The sequence below is a fragment of the Mustelus asterias genome, chromosome 10, assembly GCF_964213995.1.
Source record: "Mustelus asterias chromosome 10, sMusAst1.hap1.1, whole genome shotgun sequence".
NCBI lineage: Eukaryota > Metazoa > Chordata > Chondrichthyes > Carcharhiniformes > Triakidae > Mustelus > Mustelus asterias.
Window position 1 is genome coordinate 104,823,746 of NC_135810.1, and position 13,066 is coordinate 104,836,811.

General features: G+C 41.1%; 1 protein-coding gene across 1 annotated transcript in view; it reads left to right on the plus strand.

Moving 5' to 3' along the window:
- The window catches only part of LOC144499829 (proteasomal ATPase-associated factor 1-like), a 33,976-nt gene extending 21,398 nt beyond the window's left edge, over window positions 1-12,578 (plus strand). Inside the window, exons 8-12 of the mRNA XM_078222359.1 lie at window positions 249-340; window positions 2,436-2,551; window positions 6,886-6,968; window positions 8,790-8,872; window positions 11,086-12,578. Of these exons, the coding sequence (XP_078078485.1) occupies window positions 249-340; window positions 2,436-2,551; window positions 6,886-6,968; window positions 8,790-8,872; window positions 11,086-11,163 (452 nt within the window). The 3' untranslated portion in view covers window positions 11,164-12,578. The remainder of the gene's footprint in view (window positions 1-248; window positions 341-2,435; window positions 2,552-6,885; window positions 6,969-8,789; window positions 8,873-11,085) is intronic.
- Window positions 12,579-13,066: the final 488 nt, after the last annotated feature.

Below are 13,066 nucleotides of genomic sequence, written 5' to 3' on the forward strand. Positions count from 1 at the left end.
TTACACTGTGTTATGTATTTTATTTCTTGCTCTATATACCATTGTGAAGAAGGAAAATGGCAGGTGAAAACTGCAGTGTATGATGTGGCCAATGTCGTGGTTCATGCTGAATAGTAAACGATGGTTTTCAAACAAAATGTTGAGGACTTCAAACTTTTATGTAGATCTATACAATTGACCTAATTCATGTTAGAAATATTATTCCTTTCATATTATTAATCAATTTAAAAACAAACTGTACTTACCAGGTGAACGTGAAGTAGGGACTGAGGGAAAAATGTTACTTTTAGCCCGGGAAGACAGAAAGCTGCAAAGCGTTGGACTGCTCAGTAGGCAACCAGTAAGTGCTTTTTATTGTTTAGAAGCTTGTGTGGTAGATCATGTTATAAGTTAACCTGTCAACATTGATGCAGATTGTGCATACAGTAATAAAATAGAAAAAAAGTTGAATGTATAATACAGATTTTGAGACCTCCGGCGATACCAAAGTACCTTACAGCCCACTGAGTATTCTTGAGGCGTAGTTACAATTGTAGCAAAGGAAACAATGGCATCAATTTGCGCACAGCAAGATCCCAAAATGAGGTAACGACGGGCTTGGTTGACATTGCTCGAGAGATAAATATTTGATTAGTCAGAATGTTTTCAGTTTTTAATTATGTATGAGACAGTTTACTTATCTAATTCAAGGACTTTCATATTTATTTCCAAATCAAGCACCCAATTAGGGTAAAACCAAGAACCCCATAAACCTTACAAGAATGAGATAAAATTTTTATAATTAAGTGTATGTGGGTAATTGAGTATGTACGCCTGGATCCTCATTATTAGCAGGATGACTGGAAGTAGTGGGATACTGAAGCTGTTCCTGAAATAACCTGATTGAGACTTTATAAACAGAGACAAAGAGTACAGGAGTAAGTAAGGTGTGCTACATCCTCATAAATCACTGGTTAGGTCAGAGCTGGAGCAGTATGATCAATTTTCACACCACACTTTTGGAAAAATGTCAAAGCTTTGGAGCAGTGCAGCGTTTATTTACGGGAATGGTATGAGGATGCAAAACCCGTGAGGAGTTATGTGAAGAGATTGGAAAAGCTGAGATTGTTCTCCTTGGAGCAGAGAAGATTAAGAGGAGGAATTTACAGAGGTATTCAAAATCGTAAAGTATTTTGATAGAGCAAATAAGCAGAGACGATTTCCCATGACAGAAGGGTCAGTAGCCGAAGGATATAGATTTAAGGCAGTTGGCAAAAGAATCAGAATTAAGCTGAAGAAAACCTTTTTTAATCCAGCGAGTTACGCAGTGTCTGAGATGATGGTGGAAATTGGATAACTATTTAAAGGGTTGTAAGGAAATAGGTTTATTTATTAATATCACAAGTAGGCTTACATTAACACTGCAATGAAGTTACTGTGAAAATCCCCACTTAGTGTACCTGAACAGGCACCAGAGGGAGAATTTAGCATGGCCAATGCACCTAACGAGCACATCTTTCGGACTGTGGGAGGAAACCAGAGCACCCGGAGGAAACCCATGCAAACATGGGGAGAACATGCAGACTCTGCACAGACAGTGTCCCAAGCCAGGAATTGAACCCGGGTCCCTGGCGCTGTGAGGCAGCAGTGCTAACCACTGTGCCACCATGCCGCCCATTAGGGCAGACATATGGGACTAATTGGATAGCCTTTCAAAGAGCTGGCTCTGAGCAGAAGCCAATGTAAATATGGTATGGTTTACATAAACTACATTATGAAAGCAACACAAATTCCAGTGAGGGATATGGAACAAAAAAAGTTTGTAATTGTAATTCCTAACATATACCTACTTAATTACCATCTAGATAGAAAGGGTCTGTGCACGAAAAAGGCATCCTTTCTCTATTTTGTACAGTTGAAACTGTTCTTATATATTTAACTATCGATTTACAGTAGAAAATATCTTGTTTTAATTTAAGTCTTAATGCAAATTTTAATATTTGCATCATTACCACTGACACCACAATGTACATGTTCAGATGAGAGTGTCTGGAGCCAATTAGTGTTATTGTTTAATATGGTTTAACCTGGTGGATTGTGTCATGAATTTTTGCAGAAGGATTGTTGTTTCCTAAGGGAAATTAAATTTGCTAGGTAACTTGAGCTGTAAAGCTCTGCTTGTCTTGAAGCTTGTCTTGTCCTTATGGGTCAGAAGAGCTTAAAAACTGACATTCTTTTTGCAAAAGGGAAGAGGAGCTATATAACAGAAGATGCCAGGTGTTTTGTGAGGTTGAAATGAGCTTTGCTGCGGGCAAACTGGAGTGCAATCATAGTATCTCCTCTCCCGACATCTTTTTAAATCTTGAAGTGTCATCAAATACCTCAAAGCCTTAATATTTTCTACATTAGAGAATGCAGACAAGTCTGACATGTTTTTCTGCGTTGTGAATTTTCAGATATTTATGTTTGAGGGATCCGATGCTTTCAACTGCTGTACATTCCTTTCAAGTACATATATCCTTGCAGGATCACAGGATGGTAACATTTATCAGCTGGATGTTCGAAACACAAAGTAAGTATAGAACATAGAACATTACAACGCAGTACAGGCCCTTCGGCCCTCAATGTTGCGCCGACCTGTGAAACCAATCTAAAGCCCATCTAACCTACACTATTCCAATCTCATCCATATGTTTATCCAATGACCATTTAAATGCCCTTAATGTTGGCGAGTCCACGACTGCTGCAGGCAGGGCATTCCACGCCCTTACTACTCTCTGAGTAAAGAACCTACCTCTGACATCTGTCCTATATCTATCACCCCTTAATTTAAAGCTATGTCCCCTCGTGCTAGCTATCACCATCCGAGGAAAAAGGCCCTCACTGTCCACCCTATCTAATCCTCTGATCATCTTGCATGCCTCTATTAAGTCACCACTTAACCTTCTTCTCTCTAACGAAAACAGCCTCAAGTCCCTCAGCCTTTCCTCATAAGACCTTCCCACCATACCAGGCAACCTCCTGGTAAATCTCCTCTGCACCCTTTCCAATGCTTCCACATCCTTCCTATAATGCGGCGACCAGAACTGTACGCAATACTCCAAGTGCGGCTGCACCAGAGTTTTGTACAGCTGCAACATGATCTCATGGCTCCGAAACTCAATCCCTCTACCAATAAAAGCTAACACACCATACGCCTTCTTAACAACCCTATCAACCTGGGTGCCAGCCCATGAACAATTGCTCTTGGCATCTTTCTGTGGGAGTTTGGATCGATCAAAGGCCATGATGCTTCATGCTGCATTGGAAAGCCCAATGTAAGCATTTCCCATGGAATTCCAATAACTTTCAATATTTACCTGTGCGTGCATTACCTGTGATACCACCAAGTGGCATTACGATGGCAATACCATTGTAGCATTCCAGTACAGCACCAAAACAAAGTTTCCTTGCAGCAATTCATCTCAGCAACTAACCTATGATGGGCGTGCAATCTCGCTGAGATAGAGTGCTGTCTCCTTAGGCTCGATCCAGAGGGTTAAGGCTTTGTGCAGGGAGTTTCCACACAGACTGGGTAGTTCAACTGTCACACCACTGGACGGTTAATTTCTGGGTCATCATTTCCAGCCTCACATTGGGTCAGTATTTTAGTCAGAATACTTGTTTTTATGGTTTTGTTCTACCGAAAAATGTCCTCAGTGGGCGGGATTCTCCAGTCTCATCCATGCTGGGACCCATTGGGAGCAAGAACGGAAAATTTGGCATTCTGGCCAAAACTCCACTAACTTCTCGCAGCACCGGAAATTCCCAGCCACGAACGAGATATTGGCCAAAATATGCTCTGTGACAGTACATTAAATCAATTTGGTGATTAGCCTGGATTTTCCCCTTTTTTGTGTGGCACCACTTACCACTTTTAAAAAAATTCTTCAGAAGTGCATCATTGATTAATGGTGGGATATGGCATTCCACAAGGATCTGTGCTGGAACTATTGTTCACTCTTTGCATCAATGATTTGGACATGGGAATCGGAAGCACGATTCCAACATTTGCAGATGACACCAAGTTATGGGGGTGTAGTTAATACAGAAGAGAACTGCTAATAAAAATGTGAAACTCCACCACCACAGGGAGTAGTTGAGGCAATTAGCATTGTAGCGCCAAGGGGAAGCCAGATTAGCACAAGCAGAGAAAGGACTAGAAGGATTGGTAGTTGATGTTAGATGAAGGGTGGGAGGAGACTTTGTGTGGTGTATAAAGATGTTGGGCTTGATTCTCTATTGTAAATACTTCATAATTCTTTATAATTAGTGTAAAATTGCACTACATTTTATGGAGAAAAAGCATTGTTATCCTCTATAAATTGGTTAATTTTTGTTTACTTAAAACTGAGAACAAATATTCTTAAATTTGAATCTTTATCCAGAATAAATCAGATCATAGGATCCCCATAGTGCAAAAAGAGGCAATTCGGCTCATTGAGCCTGTGCCAACAACAATCCCACCCAGGCCCTATCCCCGTAACCCCAGGTATTTACCCTGCTAATCTCCCTGACACTAAGGGGCAATTTAGCATTGCTAATCAACCTAACCCGTACATCTTTGGACTGTGGGAAGAAACCAGAGCACTTGGAGGAAACCCACACAGATGGAGGAAGAATGTGCAGACTTCACATAGACAGTCACTCAAGGCCAGAATTGAATTTGGGTCTCTGGTGCTGTGAGGCAGCAGTGCTAACCACTGCGGAATTGGGGAAAACTTCTTTGGGAAAGAATAAATTTCAAATTAAGATTTGTTCATGTTTTCTGTCACTAACCTTAGCTGTTCTGTAATGCATTGGCAAATGTCTTGTAATTGTTCAGATCATCTCAATATGGTGCCTGTATTTTAATTATTTCTGGGTCTTTTTATTGTAAATTACAGTACTTGAGCAGCGAATCAATTGACAGGCTTTGTGGAGAGATGTCCCACTAGAACAAATCACTTGTAATATATTTTAACATAATTATTTGCAATTCGATAACAACCTGCATTTATAGAGCATCCTTATCACATAAAAATATTCCTAAATAGAAGTATAGAGAAAGGATACTCAACCAGAAAGGAGAGGTATGTGAGATTTTTAAAGCGATCCAGATAGGAAGTTCCAAAGAGTAACACTGAAGTCACTGAATGCTCTGCTAATTGTGGTTGAATCAAGGGAGGGATAGTACATGGATGCTGGAAGCATTTGGAAGGAGTGAGGGTGACCATGGGTTTGTGCAATAAATCAGCTGATGCCGCGCTAGAGGACACTGACTAATCCAGATCTTGATGTGTGACAGTAATTAGACTTTTCATGAATCGAGAGAGATGGTGGAGAGGTTGTGTATCTTCAGCGTACCCATGAAAGCTGACTCTGTGCCTGCAGATGTGCTGCTGCAGGACAACATATAGATGAAGAAGAAGAGAGTGCAGAGGATAGATTCTTGGGTAACTGTGAAAGCAGCAAAGCAATTGCTGGAGTTGTGCTCAGATTGGTGTGAATGAAATCATACACTCCAATTGTGCTGGACCACAGAAACTTTGAAGGAGGATAGAGTGGTCAACTGTATAAGACACTGCAAAGAGAAGTGTCGCGGACGAGACATGACGTCATCAGCTGGATTATTTTGTAAAGTCTTTTTTCCTGTGCTGGTAAAAATGAAAAATTACTGAGCTAACAAGTGGTTCAGCCAATCACCTGGTGCCTTGCAGCAGTTTCAAGGTAACACTGGCCATGGGAACGAGGAGTCTGTCCAGCTAACTCTGAACAAAGGGAAACCTTCAAGTCGGAATCTCCCATAATGGTGCTAATGGCCAAAGCATTAGCAGCCCTAACAATGGTTTCAACAAAGTGTCAATGAAGTTAACCCGACACCCATATCTCTAAAAACAAAAGGATCTCAACTCCAATTAAACACCAAGGTTCCAGCCTTGGGAATATACATCCTGTGTCCAACATTGAGGAGGTAAGTCACGTGACGTTCCCCAAACTGCACTGTGGTCTTGTCTGTTGGAACTGAACTCCAGCAGTTCCTGTTTGACGCTCAAAGTGAACAGAACTCCAGACAATAGCCTGTGCTATCTACCACCAAGCTGGCGGCAGCAGACAGACCTTAGACCCTCATCAAACCTGCCAACTGCTCAAACCTCAGAACTTGTGCTTGCAGACTAACTCATTCTACACACCTTCTCCTGTTGTGCAAACCTCACTCTGGAAGGACAGGAACATTCTACAATCAGCCAACCTCCTCATGAAGGAACATTCCAGTTGACTTTTATTCTGGCCTCTGGACACATGAAAACCGATATGTGTATTTGTTTCTGTTGTTGTGCCCAGAACCTCCTTTTTCCTTATTCCACCCCCCTCAAGGGGTGGACTTTGTGAAACCACTCTTGTGTCTGTGTGTAAGAAAAATCAGGGCAGGTTAATTTGATGTGCCCCCCCCCCCCCTCAACACTGGTCCATGACCGAAGGAATAAAGCTCCAGATCACAGTTGTAGAAGAGGTCATTCATGTCCTTGGTTAGGATGATTATGGTGCTGTGTGAAAGTATGAAGTCCTGTGGAGTTCAGTGGAGGAGTATGGTGGCGGGAGGAAGGTCTTGGAGAGGAAAAGGAGGCTGCATGTTGGGCAGATGGTGAGTGAGATTTTTTATGGAAGGTAATTCTACCAATTTTTATGGGGAGAGGAACAGTTTGTGGGGTAAATAAACCATTAACTAATGTGAGGGTCAGAAGGAGAGTTGCGTAGTGAAGAACTGAATTTCATAACTTTACATGAAATAGAAAATCCTGCTTACTGGAGAGGAGCTAATGTGCCACAATCTCCTGCGAGTATGGTGAATGGTAGGAATAAACTCAATTTATTTTGTTTTTGCAGAACTCCTGTGCAGCTTATCCATCGATCAGGTGCACCAGTGCTTTCCTTGTTGCCTTGTAGAGAAGGCTTTATGGCTAGTCATGGTAAGATAGCATTCATTTCTCTTTTACATGTTCTTTACACACAATTCTGGAAAAAAATGTTTTATCTTAACAAACGTGCTCATGTTAGAAACATATTAGTCTAATTTAGGAAAATATTAAAAAGTTGGAAATACACAGCAAGTCGATTAGCCTCTGAAAAGATTTTTTAAAAAAGATTAATGCTTTTAGAAGCTTCCCCCATAACCAAAATGGAATATAATAATTTGAACACGCTGCATTCACATTATCCCTCCACTTTCAGTGGTGTATTCCTCTTCGCTGTCTCCATTCCTTCCACTACTGCCCTCCTCCCAAATGAAGCACTTGGTTTCTCCAGGCAGTTTAGAACTGAAGGTAGCTGAGTGCAAATTACCTCTCTGCAAATGATCATAGACACCCCAGAGTGAGAAGAGATTCCAATCATTTGCTGTTCAAACTTTCTCCATGTTTTTTTCTCCTGACTGGCCTTTCGAATTCTGCCCTTTGCAAACTTGAGGTCATGCAAAACTGCTGCCCGGGTCCTTATTCGCACCAAGTGCCCAGTCACTCATCACTTGTGTGCTTGCTGATCTACATTGGTTCCTGGTCAAACAGTGCCTTGAATTTAAAATTCCTATTCTGGTTTTCATATTCCCCACCCCTCCCATCTCTGTCCTGTGATACACAGGAGACAGAGTTAGAGTTTGAAACTGCTTGCTTCGGCACACAGTAAGAAGTCTAACAACACCAGGTTAAAGTCCAACAGGTTTATTTGGTAGCAAATGCCACTAACTTTCGGAGCGTGCTGTTCCTTCGTCAAGTGGAGTGGGAGATGTGCTCACAAACAGGGCATACAGAGACACAAACTCAGTTGACAGAATAATGATTGCCAAGTTCTGCACACATGAGGATGGCCTCAACTGGGATCTTGGGTTCATGTCACACTACCTGTAACCCCCACAACTTGCCTGGACTTGCAAAATCTCACGAGCTGTCCTGTCTGGAGACAATACACATCTCTTTAACCTGTGCTTAATGCTCTCTCCACTCACATTCTCTGTACCTTTAAGACTTGATTTGCTGTATTAGCATTGATTAGCATTCCAATCATTATTCTGTAAATTGAGTTTGTGTCTCTGTATGCCCTGTTTGTGAGCACATCTCCCACTCCACCTCACGTAGGAGCAGCACACTCCGAAAGCTAGTGGCATTTACTACCAAATAAACCTGTTGGACTTTAACCTAGACTTCTTACTGTGTTTACCCCAGTCCAACGCCGGCATCCCCACTTCATGCTTCAGCACTCGCAGACCTGATACTTTGGATCACTGGCTCAGCTGAAAACTGACCAAATTCATCCCAAGAAGGAAAGCATGTTGACCATAAATAGCCAAGAGACCTTTTAGCTGGGTGCCATATATTCAACTGCCTGGGAAAACATAAGAAGACTATGGAAACAAAAATTAAACAAGCAGTAACCCAGAGGCATGTTTCTGATCACATTGACTCCGGGTGGTAAGTGGATGTTGTGGGAGAACAGGTATAGGCATGTATATCATCTTGTTGACACTCAGCGACCAGGCTGACTGCTTAAGTGAATTGCTGGAACACATTTAGCATTGATGGACCCGTGTCTCCAACAAAAATTAAAATCTTTAGAAGAGGCGAGGAGAAAACTAAAGAGGAAAGACAAATTCTCATCAGAACTGGGAGTTTAACCTTAAATATACGATAATATTCTTGTTTATTGGAGTATGGTCAAATCAGCTGAAACTACAGCAGATGTAACCTGCAGCCAAATATTGGAATCTATCTCATTTTGTAACTTTCTTATTGCTTCAGGCGATGGAAGTTGTTACATAATTCAACAGGATCAAGATTATGTCATTGAATTTACAGGGCCTGACTGTGACCCCATTTACAAGGTAAGCAAAACGATGATGGCTCATATTTCTGTCAGCTATGTTTGGTCGCATCAAGCATGAACATAATAAAAAATTAATTTCCCTGAGCTAGATTTTTCAACCTCTGACTATGAATGTTTGGAAAATCAAATCCACACATTATGAATAATGCTTTAAATATATCATTTTATATCCAGTGTTGAGTATGTAGCAAGGATGTTTTTAATTAAGGGTATTTAGATGGGGAAGTTCAGTGCAGAAGGAGATTGTTCAGCCCATTGAGTCTGCATCGACAACAATCCCACCTCCATAACCCCACGTATTTACCCTGCTAATCTCCCTGACACTGAGGGGCAATTTTAGCATGGCCAATTCACCTAACCGCACATCCTTCGAGTGTGGGAGGAAACCGGAGCACCGGGAGGAAACCCACGCAGACACAGGGAGAACGTGCAAACTCCACACAGTCACCCAAGCCGGGAATCGAACCCGAGTCCCTGGTGCTATGAGGCAGCAGTGTTCCACTGTGCCACCGTGCTGTTTATTGAGACTTGGGATGATTGGACATGACTATGTGCCTTTTAGGTTTTGCTATATGCATTTGTTTTTAATTCTGAAGAATTGGATGCCAAGATCAATATTTTGAGTTAAAATTTGTCAACTAAATGCTGTAATAGAATTATAGTTGGGAAAGCTAATGATGTTGTAAAATATTTATGTTAACATAGCTGCTGCATACCCTGCAAAACTGTTTTTGCTCCTGAAATGAGTTCCCACAAGAATTAACAGGAGTAACAGTTGTTCTTCACCTTAGGGATGCCTCTGTGCTACAATATCTTTTTGCCATCTCCTCTCATTTTTGATATAGAACATAGAACATTACAGCGCAGTACAGGCCCTTCGGCCCTCGATGTTGCGCCGATCAGTGGAACCAATCGAAAGCCCCTCTAATCTACACTATTCCAATATCATCCATATGTTTATCCAATAACCATTTGAATGCATTTAATGTTGACAAGTCCACTACTGCTGCAGGCAGGGCATTCCACGCCCTTACTACTCTCTGAGTGAAGAACCTACCTCTAACATCTGTCCTATATCTCTCACCCCTCAATTTAAAGCTATGTCCCCTCGTGCTAGCCATCACCATCCGAGGAAAAAGGCTCTCACTATCCACCCTATCTAATCCTCTTGTATGCCTCTATTAAGTCACCTCTTAACCTTCTTCTCTCTAACGAAAACAACCTCAAGCCCCTCAGCCTTTCCTCATACGATTTTCCCACCATACCAGGCAACATGCTGGTAAATCTCCTCTGCACCCTTTCCAACACTTCCACATCTTTCCTATAATGCGGCGACCAGAACTGTACGCAATACTCCAAATGCGGCCGCACCAGAGTTTTGTACAGTTACAGCATGACCTCCTGGCTCCGAAACTCAATCCCTCTACCAATAAAAGCCAACACACCATACGCCTTCTTAACAACCCTATCAACCTGGGTGCCAACTTTCAGGGATCTATGCACATGGACACCCAGATCCCTCTGTTCATCCACACTACCAAGTATCTTACCATTAGCCCAGTACTCTGTATTCCTGTTACTCCTTCCAAAGTGAATCACCTCACACTTTTCTGCATTAAACTCCATTTGCCACTTCTCAGCCCAGCTCTGCAGCTTATCTATGTCCCTCTGTAACCTGCCACTTCCCTTCGCACTGTCTACAACTCCACCGACTTTAGTGTCATCCGCAAATTTACTAATCCATCCTTCCACACCCTCATCCAGGTCATTAATAAAAATGACAAACAGCAGTGGCCCCAAAACAGATCCTTGCGGTACACCACTAGCAACTGAACTCCAGGATGAATATTTCCCATCAACCACCACCCTCTGTTTTCTTACAGCTAGCCAATTCCTGATCCAAACCACTAAATCACCCTCAATCCCATGTGTCCGTATTTTCTGCAAAAGCTTACCATGGGGAACCTTATCAAACGCTTTGCTGAAATCCATATACACCACATCAACCGCTTTACTCTCATCCACCTCTTTGGTCACCTTCTCAAAGAACTCAATAAGGTTTGTGAGGCACGACCTACCCTTCATAAAACCGTGCTGACTATCCCTAATCAAATTATTCCTTTCTAGGTGATTATAAATCCTATCTCTTATAATCCTTTCCAATACTTTGCCCTTTCCAATACTTACCTTTCTACATGTATTGCATTTCAGGTAGTTTTGTGGGAGAAGTTTGCCTACACATGTTCCAGAGATGGCATTGTGAGGAAGTACCAACTGCTGAGTTTCTGAACACTGCATCGTTCACAAGGAGGGCGCTTCAGATGAAGAACTGCAACCTCACATTAACCTTTCAGTTGCCATCGTTATAACTTCCAAACAACAAAGAACATCTTTGGTGGCAAATAATTCAGAGCCTTGGGACTGCAGGCCATTGTGTCAGTCTCTGAGGATTGTTGTGTCACTTGAATTAGACTCGTCAATATGTACAAAGGGATGAATTCCACCAAAAAAAGTAAATGAAGTTGTGCTTTTGTAAAAATTACAGTAAATGTTAATTATGTTTTTTTTTTATAAGCAGGATGATAAAAATCACAAAATACTCAGCAGGTCAGACAGCATCTGTGGAGAGCAGTTTCTCTGACCTGCTGAATATTTCCAGCATGTTCTGTTTTTAATTTCAGATTTTCAGCATCTACAATAGTCTGCTTTTTGATGGTAAAAATCATAATATGTTCTCTATTCTTTTAAATTGTGTGTGAAAACGTAGAGTTTAGTCCAAGGAATTGAACTGTCGTTACCAAGAAAATAAATGCAATTCTACTGGTCTCTTTTGGCTTTTAAAAAAAAATATATACACTTATTGCCATATTGTGAATTTAAGAGGACTAGGAATAGATGTTGCTTTAATATATTTCTCAGTCTTTTTATCTTTCACTTGTAATTATGTTTTGTGTATCATTCATCGTTTGCTGATCGCCAAGAAATTCCCAAGTCTCCTTATCGTAGCTGGGAATTTCATATGAAATATGGTTTTCTTGATGGGCAGCTGTGAGGCCATGCCTTGGATGTGCAATGCAGGCAACAGAAGCTTTTGTTGCACCATAGAGTATTTAGATTTGCACAAAGACTAAATATCTTACAACACAGGCTGCACAATATGTACCAAATAACTACCTACCACAAGTAATAATTGTATTGAACCTTTTGAGAATCACCTTTCCACTAAGTATGACTCTAAATAAATCTGTACACGTATATATCTCAATGTGTTGAATTTTGAAGGAACATAAAGAAATATGGAACACCATTTTTATGCCCTGCACCGAACATTAGTTATTACGCAAGGAAATTGAGATTTGGTGAATGAGGTTTGCAGTCTGACCACAAGCTGACATTATTTAGCAATTGTTGCTTACGTAGTGGACTAAAAATGTTTATCATGTAATATACTTTTTTGACTGTTTTGATGACCTTGATTATTTGTCCCTTCAATCTGTCAATTTTTTTTCACGTGTTGAAATTATTCTTCCTGCTCCCCCTCCCCATCTCCTCTTCCCCCCCCCCCCCCCCCCCCCCCAGAGGGAAGATGTCAAGAATTCATTACTATATTGCTTTGTTGTCACCAATGAATTTCAGTCTAATTTGATTACAAATAAAAAGACTATGAAAATTTGTTCCAGACCTTCGTCAGTCTTGTGGACAGTATCCTTTTGTTAACTGGATAATTTCAATGGTTGACTATCAAATTCAAATGCTTTTACACTGTAACAGTTGAGGCCCATCTATAATGTGTATATTACATTGATCTCATGCTACATTGCGTTACTTTTACTCCAACATCAAATTCTGTCTGGCGTATCTAATACTTGGCAAAGAAAGTGTAAAAATATTTGTACATCTCAATTGCCCTTGCAAACAAAAATATATTTATCAAAATGCTCCTTGACAATTTAAAATCAAATTTCTAACCTCGCTGAAGATCCGTAACTTTGAGCACGGCACCTCCGATAGGCAGGGGCCACCTGTATCCCAAATGAGTTAACATTATTTTAATGGGGCCTCTGATTCAGCATTGTCCTGGTGGTGATTTAGAGGAAAACATGTACATCTGTTAGTTAGTGGGCACAGAAATGAACCATTCGCTCAACGATAGAAAAAACCTAAGCAAGAGGAGAAAATTTGGTTGAGGAAG